The sequence below is a fragment of the Poecilia reticulata genome, chromosome 3, assembly GCF_904066995.2.
Source record: "Poecilia reticulata chromosome 3, P_reticulata-male-v2, whole genome shotgun sequence".
Taxonomy (NCBI): domain Eukaryota; kingdom Metazoa; phylum Chordata; class Actinopteri; order Cyprinodontiformes; family Poeciliidae; genus Poecilia; species Poecilia reticulata.
In genome coordinates, this window is record NC_088832.1 from 25,276,987 (window position 1) to 25,295,153 (window position 18,167).

The window sequence follows — 18,167 nt, forward strand, 5'->3', positions numbered from 1 at the left end:
AAAGAGCCAGATTAAATCATGGCAAGCCTTGGGTTGTGCTTTTAAAATTAAAATAAACGAGTGATCTGAATGTTAAGTTTGACAGCAATAAATGAGCACAGTTATACTCTCTGAAGCTGTGATGGCATGTGAAGCGACATATTGTAGTCGTCGGTCTTTACAGGTCCCGGTTTTCATCGTTTGTTGAGCTGCGTTATCAGCTCCAATTAAACAGTGAGTGAAAAATGTTCTTTTTTAGATTTTGTAGAATATTACACATCTATATGTTTGTGATTCTCATTCAATCTTGCTCATTTATGAAGAATGAAACAAACTAAAAAGGACCATGATAGACTTCGGGTAGCTGTAAAAATTGTGTTTCATTTATTACCAAAACGTGTTGTTGATAATACAAAAACAGAAGAGAATTAATTATTTGTTGGTTATTTGTAAATAACCTTTTGATAATGGATTTGGTTTTCCGCCTTTAGATTCTAACGAAGCCTCCTTCGTCGATAAATCAAATCTTTGATGAAGCAGAGGGATGAGCAAATCTAAAAACGAAGAAGCATAAAAACCGAAGGAAGGCACACAAAGAGAATGTGACGGGATGAAGAGGGGTGAGGAATATGTTACATATTCATTAGTGTTTTCCTCTTGCTGCATCACTAACAGGCTGTTGCTGCTTTTACTTTTCCAATTTCTGTTTTCAGCTTGCACAGACCAAAGCTCCGGGATTGTTTTTCTCCCTCTTGTTAACCAAGAGTGAGAGCTTAATGAGGAGAAAGGTGAGCAAGGTAAAAGAATAACAAAAAGATACAAGAGAAAGAAGAGCCAAGCAAAGCAGCATCTATGCTAATGGACTTAATGGGTTTATTGACTGTGGCTGATGATGTCCCTCCTCCACCTGCTCCAGCGCTGGACTAAAACCTGCACATTCAGAGTGGGGAGTGGAGTGGTTTTATGTTGTGTAGTGAGGCTTTTTGGGAAATTCTTTATTTTTCACACTCTATTTAATTAGGTTGACTGTTTTTTTTCCACCCTGTTACTTTCAAAGCACTTTAGGAGAGCATATACCTTACATACTACCTATAATCAAGGCAAAAACATTAGAAACTTTTGTTTCTAATGTTTTGTGAATGAAAATAAAAATTATTTTAGTCTATTTTGTGCAAGTTGTAAAATTACTAAAACCGATTACTATTTATATAAATATGGGCAGAGAAAAATAATATAATGTCCTTATTTTTAAATAAAAAAACAAAACCTGGAAAAGCTTAATTCAAAAGCACCATTATTATGTAGAAACAGCAGGCATGTTTACATAGACATAAGTAATCAAAATAAACGTCCAATTGAGAGGGGTAGTTTATGCCAATTGATAATCCAAGTGGTGTGCATGTAAACACTTGTTCTGATCATATCATTTGCTGACCTGACTGCATGTGTGCCCTGTGTCAACATGATGCATGTTCGCCTGCAGTAGCTGGATGCTCCGTCGGGGAATCAAAGCCGGTCCACTGTGGTCAAAACTCTGAAGAATGTTTATTTCTGTTTTATGTCGATCTCTTATTCTCTAATGCAGGAAGACCAACAGCATGTGCTGCTCAGCCTGTATCTTAATTAGGGACTCGGTCATATCAGAACCTGACGTGGGTCCAGTCTGGGCGCGCAGCAGACACAAAATGGACACACCACTTTGTTTGCTTGTTTTTGTGCTTAGCACAGAAGGAAGAACAATAACTTCTGTTTTTTGTTGGGGGTTTTTCAGGGAAATTATGTGGCCATATCTTTCCTAGAATGAAGATGTTTTTCCTTTGGACAGATTTTCCAAATAAGCAGCACGTAGTCTTCAAATTGCACTATAATAAACATTGAAATTTAACATTCTAAGAGGGGTTTGCAGGATCTGGGTTTTCTGCTATGTTTCCAACCGTTTTACGGTCTAAACTTTGGGGTAAGTTTGCTGGAACATCAAGTTCAGATATTTTCAGATTTTGACAAATAATTTTCTCTTTTGAATAATTGTTTTTAAATTGTTTAGCAATGACCTTAGAACTCTTTCCGGATAGATAGGCAGGAATAATTGCTTCTTTAAGGTCATTGATGATGTATTTCCTATTTGGCATTGTGCAAACTCATATAAAATAATAAAATCCATTAGCAGAAAGTGACTGCTGCTTTCTTCAAATCTAGTATTTAAAGCCATGCTACATGTTGCTTTTCCACTAACAGTTTTCTAATGAATAACAACTTTTGTATCTTTTTTGTATGCATCAAGGTAAATATAGATAGCTTTTACACTTTGTCAAGTCCAGATCACCATCAATAGGCCCTGACATGTAAAATCAAACTCAAAGGTGCAGTTTCTCTCTCCCAGTTATCGGACAAGAGTAGAAGGGTGTTTATTTAGTCGCATGTAACTCCATGTTCTCAAATAAGCAATGTGTCAATAATGGGTATGATTTGTCACCCAGATGTGGAAAGAGATCTTCGAGGTTATTTCAGGGATTTAATTAAACCGGCCCCTCAGTTTTGGTCTTGTAGCATCAATTAGTGAGAGATCAGTCAAGCATCGACTTTCCACAACGTCTCTGTTTACCCTTGGAGATCTTTGTATCTACAGACTGTTTACAAGTGGACTCTGCTGCAACTTCTTGATGAAGTGGTAATGTTTTCTCACCAAAAAGGAATTTTGCTGTATTTTCTCTACAGTCCAGTTGTTTTGCTTAATACCAGGTAAATATTGGACAGTCCCCGTTCTCTCTGTCCACCCATCATACTGTGGCCTTTTTCCCCTGAAGGTATGCGACCTTTACCACAGAGCCACTCTCACCATTGCTTCGGCTAACTACTGACCCTCTTGAAGGCTGCTCATTAGCCAGCTACTCTCCAAATTTCCACTTTTCAGACACTTGGGCAATTAGACTCTTTATAAATACCACTGATACCCGAGGACAGCCAAACGTCCAGCACAGACTGTGAAGGTAGAACCAGGGGTGAAAGTAGTTGGGGGGTACTATGACACAAAAAAAAGCTTCTTTGTGTGCTTTGGAGTTTCTGTGCTGATTAATTTTTTTTTGCAAAGCGATAAAAGCTGGTAGCTCTTGAATTACTACAAAATAAAGCTGTATGTCTCTCAGCCCACTGGCTGCAATGTTGACACCTTGAGATGTCATGAGACCTAAATCCTGAACATCATGGCATGGAGTGCATCCCAGTTTTCCATGCCTGGCATATAACCATTCATTTAGCTTTTAAACTGGTTCTATTGATCCTGTGTCAAACCAGATGTTGGACTGGATTTTATTTCACTGTCATTTGTGAATGTTAGAGCCTCATTTTCAACAGTGGATCTATAAAGGTTGAAAAAGGTTATTATTTTGGAGAAAATCTCATCAACATCAATATTTCCACTAAACAAGAAGCAAAAAACTAAATTGTTTGATAAAGGACAAGCCTCTCAGACTCTGAGCTCGACCGCACCAAACTGTTTTTTATATTAGAGAATTAATTTAATTTCACATAATTATTGCAGAAGCCATTTGTTTGTTAAATACTTCATGAAACATATATACCATGTTTGATGTTTGTTAGTCACAAAGAACAAGGTAATTAGTCCAAGTTTGTCGTTTATTGAATGTTCAGAAACTACACAGCAAAGGTAAAACAACCTGAACAGGTGATCAACTCTCTTTACTCTCCGTCTCTCTCTGTCATTTAACCCTCCTGTTGTCTTCGGGTCAAAATGACCCGCCACTGTGTTAAAACCTCCCCAAAAATCCCCTAAATGTTATTTTTTTAACTTGAGATTTTAAGTTAAAAAATCTGGCCCATACAATAGAAAAAGTTAAATGTTGTTTTTATTCACATTTCCATGTAAGCTGTACAAAAAAAGGTTCAAAGATGGTCTTCGGGTCAAAATGACCCGTGAGGCAAATAGAGTTGAAATCAAGGTCACAGAGTTATTTACAAACCACAAAATGTAACAAAGTTTTAGTTGTGTCTCAGATCAATCAGTAGCAGAAGTAAACAAGGCAAATCAGGTGGTGTTCTCGCAGACTTCAGAAGAACACCTGTTATTTCAAGAGGTTATAAAGGTGTATACAGGTCCCGAGGTGAGGCTGCAGCTAGTCTATGGGATGCAGAGAGTGGAAGGCCAATTTTCCGAGCCACAATGCCACTCAAACTCTTTCACACCTCTCAAGACTGATACGATTTGATGACCGTGAATCAGACCAGCAAGACGTGTGACAGACAAACTTGCAGCCATAAGAGAGGTATGGGACAAGTGGGTGGAGCGGTTGCCCTACCTCTACATCCAGGGCCTGATGTAACAGTGGATGAGCAACTGGTTCCATTTAGAGGTAATCTGTTTTCATATTTGTAATAAAAGTGATTTTCACTATTGATTTCTTTGACTGTTTTCTGTGACACTGATACTAATCACTGATGCTAATGTCTTTTGTCCAAAGGTCGTTGTCCTTTCCGGCAGTATATGCCCAGCAAGCCAGCAAAATATGGGATCAAGTCATCGGTGGCTTGCGATGCCAAATCAAGCTATGCTTGGAAAATGCAAGTCTACACTGGGAAGTCAACCAGTGGATGCCCAGAGAAGAACCAGGGGATGCAAGTTGTGCTTGATGTGACAGAGGGACTGAGGGGTCACAATGTGACATGTGACAATTTCTTCACCTCTTATGAACTCGGACAGCAGCTCCTGAAGAGGAAGATCACCATGGTTGGTACAGTTCGAAAGAACAAGCCTGAGCTCCCACCTGCACTGCTTGCGTCAAAGGAGAGAGAGGTCTTCTCCTCAAAGTTTGCCTTCACGCCCACCACCACCCTAGTTTCCTACCTCCCAAAGAAAAACAAGAATGTAGTTCTTCTGAGCACACTGCACAAAGACGGCGACATTAGTGATCGTGAGGACAGGAAGCCAATCATCATCCTGGAACACAACCGCAACAAAGGAGGTGTGGACAACCTAGACAAGGTGATTGGAACATATAGCTGCAGAAGAATGACCGCCCGCTGGCCCCTGGTCATCTTCCACAACATCATTGATGTGTCCTCCTACAATGCCTTTGTGATTTGGAGAGACATCAACCCAACCTGGATGTCTTGTAAGCACAACAAGAGGAGGATGTTCCTGGAGCAGCTAGGAAAGGCACTTGTAACTCCACTCATTGAAAGAAGGAAGCATGTCCCCTGCACAGAAGCCTCAGCAGCAGTTGTGAAAGCTATTCAGAGTGCAGCAGCTCCTGATCAACCTGAGGATCCATCTACCACAGCCACTTCTCCAGCTAAGCCAAGTAAGAGGAAGAGATGTCAGTTCTGCCCTCAAAAGAAGGACTGTAAAACACATACTGTGTGCTGCATGTGTAAGAAATATATCTGCAAAGGCTGTGCACTTGCATACTGCCCTACATGTGCTAATTAATTGAATGGGTTATGTTATTTTTCATATTTTTCTATTGTACATTCTCTTAAATTGTTCACTGGAGAAAAGTAAAAGAAAATGAGTCACTGAGATGAATAAAAATGCATTCAAAACTCCTTTTTGCACATTTTTTTTTATTTTCTTAAGCTATAGAAATTCAAGTGGAGAGGGAAAACTCAAGTATTCACACATTTTGTGGTGAATGACAATATACAAGATGAAATTTGGTGTTTAAAATTCAATTAAGCTGCTTATATTGGGGGTTTAGTGAAGACGGGTCATTTTGACCTGGAGGACACAGGGTGTATACAGGAAATGATGACGACAGGAGGGTTAAACACACTCGTTGCCATGGCAACCTCCTGCGCTCCACAAGCCGACCAGAGATTACGTTAAAAATACAACATTCAGTCCGTTACGATAGGTTTGCAGGCTTGATATTTATTTTGCGATCATTAATAAACCTCTCATGAACAAAGAGGTGGTTGATTAGTTAATTTTAAACTCCTGCTCTGCTATTTATTTAGATAATGGAACCGAAACGCACAGAATTGCGCAACATCTTGTTGAAACAATAATTACTGAGATTGTTCATTGGGTCATTAATTTGAACATGTTTAGTTGATTTTGTTTGTTGTTCTTTCATAAAGTTTCATAAAGAGCCAGAGGACGTGCTGGTCTCAGCCTCCTGGCTGCGTTCAGTCTGTCGTGCCGAGATCGACTCAAAACCTTCCGCGATCAACGTATTGCACCGCTGCTCTGGCAAAGCACGAACAGTTCAGAAACAATATGAAATGAGAAAGAAGGTAGTCATTAACTGATTAAGTCGTGTTTTAAATTGTTCTTGAAAAACTAATCAGTCACGGCTGATTAGTGGGTGAACTCACGGCTGCACAGTGAACCCATTGATGTTTTACAGCAGACAGCCGTTCACCTCTCTTGCAGGTGCTGCTTCCCCCGCTAAATCCCGCTAAATCCCGTACCCCCTCACTTTCACCCCTTGATTATAAGTGGACCCAAGTGCACCAGGTGAGAGACGTAGTTAATTTAAGAATATTTAATGGAAAAACGAATAATCAAACTTACAAACATGAAAAAAAAAATCCAGGGAACAAAATAAGTGCAAAACAAAGACAAATTGGAGACACAGGTAGATCACAAGGAAACCAGGAAGAAATGAGAAAAGTGACTAGACGAACCGGCAACGATGTGCTTAAATACTGGAGGTTGTGAGCTTCAGAAAAGACCTTGGGTGGATGATCCATCGATCCATTTTCTTACACCATTGTCCCAGTGGGGTCAGGAGAGGTGCTGGTGCCTATCTCTAGCAGAAGGAAGGATACACCCTGGACAGGTCGCCAGCAACACAGAGGCAGGACAAAACAACCATGCACGCACACATCCATACCTAAGGATGGGTACAGAAACCAATTAACCCAACAGTCATGCTTTTGGACTTTGGGAGGGAGCCGGAGTACCCGGAGAGAACCTACGCATGCATTGGGAGAACATGTGAACTCCATGCTGGGAATTGAAGCCAGGACCTTCTTGCTGCAAGGCAACAGTGCTATCAAGTGCACCACTGTGCAGGACCTGGGCTGATGAGCAGGTGTGAGTGGAGGGAGTGGAAGCAGACTGTGAAGGGATAAAGAAAGTGGCAAAGGAAAGGGGGGAAGATTACACAAGGGGAAACAACCAAAATACAAACACAAAGGAGTAAGGAGACTAAAATAACCTAATTAAACAAGAACAAAGGAAAACTAGAAACAAGAAATAAACATAATTAGAATCACCAATGAAGAACAGATGTGGAAAACAAGGCAGAATTAAATGGAAACAGCTAAGAAACACCAAATGAATCTGAGGAGGATGCCGGCGAACAGCAGCCTTGGAGGACGCTGGCAGCAGAGCTTGTACCTTGGTGGGTGTTGGCGACAGAGTGGGAACCTTGGGGATGTGTCAAGTCCTGACCGACCTCCTGAGCATTGTCGCAGGTTCTATCGACCTCCCAGCCAATCTCCTGAGCCTGGCTTGGAGGTCAGTTGGACCTACGACACTAGCAGTTGAGCAAGTACCTGCTGGCGGCAGAACAGGAACCGGGAGGCCAATGGAACCCACGACAAGATTACACTTCTCTATTTATAAGTACCCTGCTTGAACCCAGTACCTCAGGTTGTTCTGCATATTTTCAGAAGTCTATTGGTGAAGCCTCTGACCGCACGTCTGAATACTCCTCCTCCTGCTGACTGGCCTGAAACAGACTGGCTGTCTTCGTCGGTTTCCTCTTCAGGTAGTTGCTCCTCCAAGACCCCCAGTCTTTCGTTCAGCTGTTCCACTTCACGCTGCAACATTCTGTTTTCTTGAACGTAGGCTGTGCTTGTCAACTGCAGGACGATGCGATTTAGCTTCAGGTCTTTGTTTTGCTTTTCCAAGATGGTGTTTATCTGGCAGCGGATGTCATTTTCCTCCTGCAGGGATGTGTAACCCTCCTCCAGTTCAGTTTTTGTCTGCTCCAAGACAGTGTTGTTCTGCTCCAAGACGGTGTTGTTCTGTTCCAGGACGGTGTTGTTCTGCTCCAGGACGGTGCTTTTCTGCACCAGGGTGGTGCTTTTCTGCTCCAAGACTGTGTTTATCTGTTCCAAGGCTGTGTTTATTTGCTCCAACAACATTATTTTCTGCTCTAGAGTGGTGCTTTTTAGCTTCAAGGCAGTGTTCTCCTGCTCCAGGCCGGTGTTCTCCTGCTCCAAGGCAGTGTTCTCCTGCTCCAGGGCGGCGTTGATCAGGTTCAAGGTTGAGTTATCCTGCTCCAGAGCGGTGCTTTCCAGCTTCAGCTTCAGGCTGGCGTTCTCCTGTTCCAGGGTGGTCTTTTCCTTCTCTAGGAGTTCCATTTTTTGCTCCAGGGTGGTTTTATCCAGCTCCAGAGCAGTGCTTTTCTTCTTCAGGGTTGTGTTCTGATATTGCAGGGAGCTGTTTTTCTTCCCAGATGATTTTTTTCTCCTCCAGGATTTTCCATTTGTGATCAAGGCTGGTGTTCTTCATTTCCAGGTTAGCATTTATCCACTCATATGAAGCATTTTCCTGCTTTAAGATGGTACAGTACTGCTCCACGGTGGTATTTCTATGTGCCAGAGCGGTGTTTTCCAGTGTCAGGGCGGTGTTCTCCTTCTCCAGGGTGTTGGTTTTTTTCTCCAAGATTGTGTTTTTCTTCTCCAAATCGCTGTTTTTCTTCTCCAGGGCAATGTTCTCCTGCTCCAGGGCGGTGCTTTTCTGCTCCAGGGTGGTCTTTTCCTTCTCTAGGAATGTTTTTTTCTGCTCCAGGTAGGTGTTTTTCTGATCTAGGGCAGTGCATTTCTCCCCCAGGGCGGTGATCTCCTGCTCCTGGACACTGCTCATCAACGTGAAGGAGATTGTTTCCTTCTCCAGGACAGTGCTTTTCTGCTGTAGAGTGGTTTTTTCCTTCTCTAGCACTGCGTTTTTCTTCTCCAACGCAACGTTTTTCTCCTCAAGGGTGCTGTTATTTTCCTTTAAATTTTGATTTTCTTTGATCAGATTTTCTAAATCCTCGTCTTTTTGCCTAATCAAAGTGTCTTTTTCAAGTACAGCTTTTTCCAAAGTCTGAACTTGAATCTTCAGCTCCTGGTTTGCGTTGAGCAGTTTCTGTGTCTCTGTAGACATCATTTTTACTTCATTCAAGATGTCTTGAAGCTTCCGGGTTTCTACAGCTAAAGTCTGCTGTGTCATCTCATTAAAAGAAGATGCCGGGCTACTCTCACTCATTGTTAGTCTTTCTCTAGATAATCCAAAAACTGCTCAATATGTGTCTCTTACCTTGTAGAACTTTCGCACTAACTCTTGTTAGGTGACAATCCTTCTACTTGCTTTCCCACAATGTCTATGATCCTTTGTGATGTCATAAATTCTCTTTGTGACATCAATTTGCATGATGTCAAAAATTGATGTCACTACCTCAGCAGAACAACTAGAAAACTACTGAAGTTTGTATTAAAACAAACTTTACAGCAGTTATTCAGTTATTCCAAGCAGACCAACGGTCAGGAAAAACACAGGGAGGAGGACAATGTATGTAATTGAGTGAAGGTTGGTGTATCAACTGTGGACTGGTTAAAAGCTGTCAACCATACTATCTGCCTCAGGAGTTTACTGCGGTGTTTGTCACCATTGTTTACACTCCGCCGGGTGCTAACGGCAACGAAGCATCAAAGGGGCTGTATGACACCATTAGCTCACTGCAGATGAAGCACTTGGAGGCATTTTACGTGGTTGCAGGGGACTTTAACCATGTGAAACTGATGGACACTACTCAGTTTTACCGGCATGTCATCCTTCTTACACTCTGTATTGTGTTTACACCAACATTCACGGTGTGTACAGAGCTCTTCCTCGCGCCCATCTTGGCCTCTTCGACCACTTGTCCATCCTGCTGGCGCCAGCATATCGTCCGCTGATGACACGGATTAGGTCAAGGAAGAAGAGAGTCACTGTGTGGCCCAGGGATGCAGACTGTGCGCTCCAGGACTGTTTTCAGTCCAGAGATTGACAGGTCTTCAGAGAGGTGGCTCCTTATGAGCAGGGGTGAAAGTAGTTTTAAATTCTTGGGGGTACTATGACAATAAATAAATAAATAAATAAATAAATAAATAAATAAGTGTGTGTGCTTCTTTTCTTTATGTGCTTTGGAGTTTCTGTCCTGATGAATTTTGAGATGCCACGAGACCTAAATTCTGAACATCATGGCAAGGAGTGATCCTAGTTTTCCATGTCTGGCATGTAACCATTTATTTTAGCTAAACTAAAATAACTAAAATCTCCAGCATGGGGAAGTGGAATGAGCTCAACTTTTCTCTACACTTTTAAATCAGTTCTATTGATCCTCTGTCCAGACAGAGGGATAATCAGTAGCCCAGCATCATGACCTGTTTGTTCTGAACATCCTGCAGCTTCCACTTCTCTTCCTAACATGGTGCCTCCTCACCCTGACTCTCATGCTGATAGGAGGAACCACAGAGCTCTGTTAGGTTAAAGCTCATCTTCTGAAGTTGGGATGTTTTTTCTCCAACAGGTTCCAGAGGAATCACCTCAAACCAGATGTTGGACTGGATTTTATTTCACTGTCATTTGAGTGGAGTGGAGACATAAAGATTGAAAAAGGTTATCATTAAGTCTCATCAACATCAATATTTCCACTACATAAGAGGCAAAAAAAATTGTTTGATAGAGGACAAGCCTCCCAGACTCTGAGCCCGACAGCACCAAGCAATTTTTTTATATTAGACAATTAATTTAATTTCACATAATTATTGCGGCAGAAGCCATTTGTTTTTTAAGTACTTAATGAAACATATTTACCGTGTTTCATGTTTGTTGTAAATATTCACAAAGAACGAGATAATTAGTCCAAGTTTATCGTTTATTTGTTCAGAAATTACAGCGGCTGTGATGCACCAAGACAAAGATAAACAAAGTTAAAACAACCTGAACAGGTGATCAACTCTAAACCACTCACACCTTTTTACTCTGTCTCTCTCATTAAGCACCCCCGTTGCCATGGCAACCGCCTGCGCTACACAAGCCGACCAAAGATTACGTTAAAAACATAACATTCAGGTCGTTACAATATCAGTTTTGCAGGCTTGATATTTATTTTGATATCATTAATAAACGCTCCTTGAACACAGCGGTGGTTGATTAGTTCATTTTAAACTCCTTCTCTGCTCGTTATTTTGGTAATGGAACCGAAACGCACAGAATTGCGCAACACCTTGTTGAAACAATAATTACTGAGGTTATTATTGTTGTTGGGTCATTAATTTGAACACATTTTGTTGATTTTTTTGTTGTTGTTCTTTAATAAGTTACGAACGTTTAAGCGAGCCAGAGGAGGACGTGCTGGTCTGTTTGTCTCCTAATGTCGAGATCAACTCTAAACCTTCCGCGATCGACATATCGCCCCGCTGCTCTAGCAGCACGAACAGTTCAGAAACAATATGAAATGAGACAAAAGCTATTTATTAACTGATTAAGTTGTGTTTTAGATTGTTCTTGAAAAAACTAATCAGTCACGGCTGATTAGTGGGTGAACTCACGGCTATACAATGAACCCATTCTTTTTTCTTTTTTTTTTTTTACAGCATACAGCTTCTCTCCTCTCTTGCAGGTACTGCGTACCCCCGCTAAATCTTTTAGGGGTACGCAGTACCCTGCCGTACCCCCTTACTTTCACCCCTGGGTGGAACCACTGAATTTGTGAATGTAAGGGCATGCCAGTATCTCTGAGGGCGTTTTATGTCTTTTAGACACTTTGTGTTCTGTGTAATCAAGTGTTCGAAGGGAGGACTACACAAATCAATCATTCAGAAATGATGTTTGTTAAAACCCAGTTATTTTCATCCAAAGCAATCTCACATACAAGTAAAGAAAGTATTCATTGCAAAGTTTTAATCTTGTTGTCATCAATAATACAAACAGACCGTAAACCTTGGACATTAAAGTGAATAAGTTGGTAAGATGTGACAATTCTGAATGTTTCTATCACCCCCTATTCCTCCACATTGTTTATGATGTTAGAAGTGGGTAGTTTTGCATGTTTATGGGGCATTTTAAGCAGTTCAGAATAAACATGCAGTTGTGGAAAAGACAACTCGGTTCTTGACTAGAGGTACGTGGCAGAAGTCGTTACTGTTGACCTTTCTTTGTTTTTTTATATATTTTGCACAGCTTTGCTTGCTGGTTTAAGGTAATAAACAGTAATATTAATAATAATATTAATAATATGAATCAAACTGTGACTCCCAACTTTTCCACTTGGCTCTGGAGGCTTGATTCCTAAAAGAAATGCAAAATTTGCTTCCGTATAAAAAAGGACTGCAGCCGAATGATCGTTTTTTTCTCTAGCCTGGATAAGATGCTTCGGAGTTTGCCTCTTGTTCAGGAAGTTAACAATTGAAATATATCACTCACTGAAACTTTGGTTAACTTTTGTAATATAGATTAAGTAAAGCATGGGACATTATGAAACCATTCAGCTTTCACGAATGGAGGCCAGATATCAGTGGCTGAAAGTAAAATTAATAAATAAACCAATGGATAACAATGAATAATATTTTGGGGAATGTTTCAAAAGCTCAGAGACAGCAGTCAGATGACCTTTGATGTGACATATAAACACCTCATTACTAAGCTGTATTGATCTTGTTATTTCCACAGTTGCTGTAACTAACAACCCACCGCCCTCATAATCATCAGCAAATGTAAAGGTTGAATTTAGATAAACTATTAAAATTAGGTTCCGAATCTCTACTTTTCATAAAGCCTGTAAAAAAGACCTAAATGATTCTTACTACTTTGAAACCACAGAGCGTTGGGATTTTGCAGCTGGAAGCTAAACTTGACTCTACTAGACTTTAATTTCTTCATAGGATTAAAAGTTTGATCAGAGCGCAGCACAATGTCCTGTCTTCAAATGACGAGTTGCCGTTTGAAGAAGCAGAGGGCTCAGTGAGCTGTGACACTTGATCTGTACTTTGAACGTCTTTGGACTCAGCTGACAGTCATTGTGGGATGTCATCCACACGCTGTCTAACTGCCATCTCCTCTGTCACTCACACTGACCCCTGCAGACTGTCCAATTACATAAAATATCTTTTAAAAAAAATCCACATTGTGTTACAAAGTTTGCTCCTGAAAAATGCTGTCCAATTTGCGGGCGTGAAGAGCTTTAGTCCAAGTTGCACTCAGAACACGGACACCCCAAATAACTGCTCAAAAAGTAACTTGAACACAATACTTCAAAACTCAAGGAAGTTCTCGAAAGTTCAGCAGCAAAAGGTCTCGACCCAGATCCTCTTCTCCTGTTCTGTCCGTCAACCTAACAGACACAAACTGCTGTACTGCCGAGACAGCACAAAGGCGAGGGACGAGTTAGGTAATCAGATAATGAGAGAGACAGAAGGGTGATTCTTGAAGCAACGTTGCACTCCAAAGGGGAATCGAACACCTGATCCAAGACTGTAATATCCTTCATTAGACAGGCCGTCTCATTAAACAAGTCAAGATAAGCCACCGTGATATGCTACAAGAAATAAGCCTTTATTTGGGATGTAAGGCCAATTAGCATTTTCTTTGTGAAATCCTTCCTAATGAGGTAGCTGACTTTGACACACAGCCTTTATAGTTAAGCAGAACAACCCATGACTCTTGTCAGCTCTCCCCAAGTACGGCGTCCTAGCCTGAAAAATAGACTTTGGAGTCTTCTGGAGTTTGCTCTGAAAGTAGGTTTTTGCTTGTTGAAAAAGTTAATGTGCACTTGACCCAGCGGACATTTGAGTATTTTTATCTCTGCCTTACTCGCAGTGGCCTACGTGGAAATGTTGAAACAGTGTGTGACCATCTGCTCAGCAAACAATCCTTAATCCTATCACCTCATCTCCAGCAGGCACTTAATCCAGGACAGAGGAAAAGGTTAGGAGACAAGGGGAACAGAGACGTGGTGGAGAATGCCAACCTGTGAAAGCACTGACAACATAATCCAAAACACAATCAGAAATCTAAAGCATTACTAAACAAACAAGCAGCAAGGCATTGCTACTATATGCTAGTATAAAAAAAAATGCAATATGTAATACATGATAAACACCATTAGGATTAGGCAAGTTTGCAATTTTCAGAAAGGCTAAAAAGCAAGTTTTACTCTTTGTGACCGAGTTGTCAAATTTGTCACTTCACGGCGACCCGACGTCTGATTCTGTCCTGGAAAAAAAAAGGTTGTTCTAAATAAACCCTTCTGAAAATTGTTGTCCTCCTTGTTTATGACACGAAACAAATATAGATGAATTTGAGTTCTTATGAATTTGAATGGCAGCAAGTGTTTTAACATAGTTTCCCTACCCGTTTCCTTCCTCTGTTTGTTTATTTTCAACAAAACCTTTGTGCTTACTGTTCAGCGGGTTTCAAAAGCGGTGAGGTCGGGGCTTTGAGAGAAATCATTGTTGATACCAAAGCAGAAAGGCTCTCTCATGCCTTCAGTTACCTGCCAAAGTCCAGCATGGATTTAAAATTGAATTCTGTTTATTTACTGCCTTTATGTTTTATTAATGGTAAAAAAAAAAAAAAACAACACATATCAAGTGTAACCTTAAAAGATATAAGAAATAAAAAGATTTCCTCAAGCTTTTTGTCTACAAGCAGACTAACATGTGTAAGATGAAATAAAACAAAAAGCAGAAAACTAGTGAAAAGAAGACGGTGAATGGGCGTAAAAAAAGACACATATCTCCCATAGGAAAAGGAAAACAAGGATGAAGGAGAGGAGCCTAACACAGGGATGCAGGAGTATTGTCCCCTTTGAGCAATCTTGGTCATCTTTTTCATCCTTACAAAGTATTTTCTCACTCCATATAACCAGTTATGTTGAATAAAAGAAGGATTTAGATGATGAATATAAAAAGGCTTCCTCCATCTATGTTTTTTTTTCTCTCTCTCTCCCTCCCTCCTGCTTCTTGCTTTGTCTTCATAGCCACGGGCAATGACTGAATAATTCTGTTTGAGATTTGTAAAAGTAAGGGAGAGAAAGACATCTTGACGTGCCGAATGTGAAAACAGTGATCGCTTAGAGGTGAGAGATATCTAGTCTGCCAGAGTTTGTGCCACAGATCCACAGGAGACAGTTGAGACATTGTTTTGGCAGCACATGAATGACACAAAAGAAAGGGAACTGAGACATCTGTATTCTGAGATTTCCACGGCGAAAGAATGAGAAATCTTTACATTGGGAGCTGTAATTGGTCTATTGCTTTTGCTAAGGTCAAATAAAAAGGTTTTTATTTAAAAAAAAGCCTTTAATATGTATGTTAGTATTGAAAGAAAATGAAAAATAACAATGTTCCTGGAAAGTAATAATATCAAAGTATTTTTTTATTCATAACTTACCGTGGTTGTACCTGAAACGAGGCTGAACTTGGAACCAGCTGAATAAAAATGATCTCTAAAAACTCACATATGCAACCATGCACACCATACTGCATATTTGTGTTTCCTCCTAAATGTACATGAAGAAAAGGGAAGGCTCCACTATGCTAATTTAAGTTTACATGAGATATGAGCTCTCAGATAACTGTTACCAATTTATCAGACCATAATTAGCTTATTGGTGCTACGGCCTGTCCGCATTCATCATCTGAAAAAGGCTGCGAGATCTGAGTTTTTCTTTGTATGTAATCTCAATAACCTTATGAGATCCTGTCTTGAACTTACTAAATTTGTAAAAGTGACCCCTTCAAAGCAAGAGGCTTTAGGAAGATAAAACTCCTTTTATGTAGCAGCCTCCCCTGTCGAGAAATTGCGTGTTAACTTGAGCAGCCAAGGTCAAGTTATCCTTTAATATCACATAACATTTTAAGACAAATACTTTTATGATTGAGAGAGACAAAAATCCTGGATGTCTGAGAAAGACCTTGAGGAGGATTTACAAGAGTTTGGGTTTACAGCGTTGTTCTTCTATTTAAACGCTGAAATTGCATATCCATGACGTTTGCAGGCCAGTCAGTGTGTGAGAGGTTTTCATGCATCTTCAGCACATGATTGAGCAGAAGAAATTTGTAAATGACTATTTCAGCGATCCACTTCCAAAGGTTCCCTAATACCTTAAAATATTCCACTACATGGAGCAACATGAGACTTGGCAGAAACAATAAAAATGATGACAAATTGTTTTAAATTTTCACCGCTCTCGGGAACAAATGATTTGTTTTATATTAGCCATACACTTTCTTTTCTATTAATGTTCTAGAAAATAGGTCCACACACATCCAGAGACGTGGGCACACACCTGTTCATCCTGTGAGTATGGCTACTTCACAGTTTTGGCCCGTCCCACAAAGGTTTGGACACCACCGATCTAAATTATTACATCACTGGTGTGTAATTTGATCTCAGGAGCTCTGTAATGGCCTCAGTGGTTTGTTTGAGGCAATTAGAGGACAAATGGCAACAGGAAGGTACAGGAATAAAGTTGTGGATAAGAATGAAAAAAGGGTACGTGTGGAAAATTAAGGAAATCTTCAAGGCAGAATCAAATCAGTGAGTGAAGCCTTGTGTTTCAAGGCTTTACTTGATTAATGAGAAAACAATTAGGTACAGTACATAAGTCATCACATTTCCAATGAACATAAAGATGCTCTCGCTATTTTTGCTTCTTTACACACGTTCACTCTCATAATGTCTCATGCTTTGTTCAGAATTAGCCTTTTTATACACGGAGAAGCTGAGAAGTTTTGCTGTTTATTAATTATGCTTGTTTACTGAGAGGTGAAATGAAAAACATGATATCAGATGTAAAATACAGAGGTTTTGTTCTGTTATGACAAAAAGAGCTCTTTGCTTGTAAAAGATGGGATACAGCTTTATTTCCTTATTAGTTTTTGAGAAAATCAAGTGCTTTTTCTTAGAGGATTGAAGAAAAGCCATTTTTTTTCCTCGCTGCAATTGCTCGAAAAAAAGATTTTGTATTAAGTATGTTGCTGAAGAGATGAGGTAGTTAGTTAGAGCAGATCCTTATTATTCGTCCTGTTCCCTTTGATCCCTTGTTATTGCAGCACTCATCACACATCCATCACCCTGGAGAATGAAAGGAATAACTCTCTCATTTGTTTAATTCCCATAACGTGCCTCCCAGCGCTTCTCAGGGCATTTTCGGCCTTCGCTTCAGAACCTGGTCCGATGGTCCTTTATTGCTCAAGGGAGAAAATTTGGCTGAAATATTGCGAGGAGAGGCATCACAGCTTACGCTGGCTCTATTTATGTTAAAGATGTAACTCTTCTGCAGCATAAAATATACCTTCAGAGGCATTTTTTTCTTTCTTTCCAGAGTGCAGTTTATCGCCGCGTGTGGGAAAAAAGAAAGAAGACGCTTCACAGCACGATAAAGTCGATTTAAAACTATATCCACGTCTCATTTCCTGCTTTTTCCTCCTCCGTCAGCAGCTGCATCACAGCAATGTTGCATCATACAACAGTATTACTGAATGCTGCAATTATGTGAAACATCTGTTGGCTAAACAGTTTCTGGCGAGATTTTAGATGCTTCCTTAGCAATAAAAATGTTGTCAAACACCTGCTGATTTGCTTTAAAAAAAAAACTTCTTTTAACCACTGGTATCATTTGACTGAATGTGCGTCGCTGCAATTTGCTTGTGTGTGTCTGGATGTTTTCTACAGCATAGCAAGTCTCATCTAGGCTGTGATCATCACACATCTTCTTCAGATGGAAAGTAAGACATTCGAGGCTCTTGTGTATTGGCTGGTTTTGCTTGATCAACATTATGACAGGCGTGTGAGCAGAAACAAGAGGAGACAAAAGACACACAAAGTAAACCTGGCTCATCTGTTATCTCATCTCTGTCTGACAAGTAAAATGCCCTGAAATCAAACTTTTTTTTTTTTTGTGATAATATTTTTCAGGAAATTGCCCAGCCCCTGGAACTTTTCACGTTCGTCAGATTATTTAAATTTCAGAGCGAGATATTAGGATTTAATGCGAAATATCAACACAACGTAGAGTATAATTATAGGAGAGGACATGCATGGTTTTCAAAGTGTAGCATGCGTTAGTTGCACCTGGTTTAGTGTGTGGTGCCTCTACCAGCAGTGCATATGTAGAGATGGACATTTTTGACAATTATTCAAACTCAAATTAGATGACGAGTCTGTGAACATGTCCACACATTCTTAG

The 18,167-nt window shown here is 40.3% G+C and overlaps 1 protein-coding gene across 5 annotated transcripts; it reads right to left on the minus strand.

Annotated features, from left to right (window-relative positions):
* Window positions 1-6,738: 6,738 nt before the first annotated feature.
* LOC145551138 (uncharacterized) lies at window positions 6,739-9,244 on the minus strand. Of its 5 annotated transcripts, none has more exons than XM_081605321.1 (4): window positions 7,590-9,244; window positions 7,340-7,497; window positions 6,916-7,057; window positions 6,739-6,830 (listed from the first exon to the last, which is right to left on the minus strand). In XM_081605321.1, the coding sequence occupies exon 1, from the start codon at window positions 9,197-9,199 to the stop codon at window positions 8,330-8,332; it is 870 nt and encodes a 289-aa protein (XP_081461447.1). In that variant the 5' UTR covers window positions 9,200-9,244; the 3' UTR covers window positions 6,739-6,830; window positions 6,916-7,057; window positions 7,340-7,497; window positions 7,590-8,329. The 5 variants fall into 3 exon arrangements, with proteins under 5 accessions (XP_081461447.1, XP_081461449.1, XP_081461445.1 ...); XM_081605319.1 differs by having other exon boundaries at window positions 7,340-7,500; XM_081605318.1 differs by having other exon boundaries at window positions 7,340-9,244.
* Between the last annotated feature and the right edge of the window lie 8,923 nt (window positions 9,245-18,167).

What these genes read in the sequence shown, in the direction of transcription:
- LOC145551138 (XM_081605321.1), bottom strand. Translation starts at nt 9,199, where the DNA reads ATGAGTGAGAGTAGCCCGGCATCTTCTTTTAATGAGATGACACAGCAG.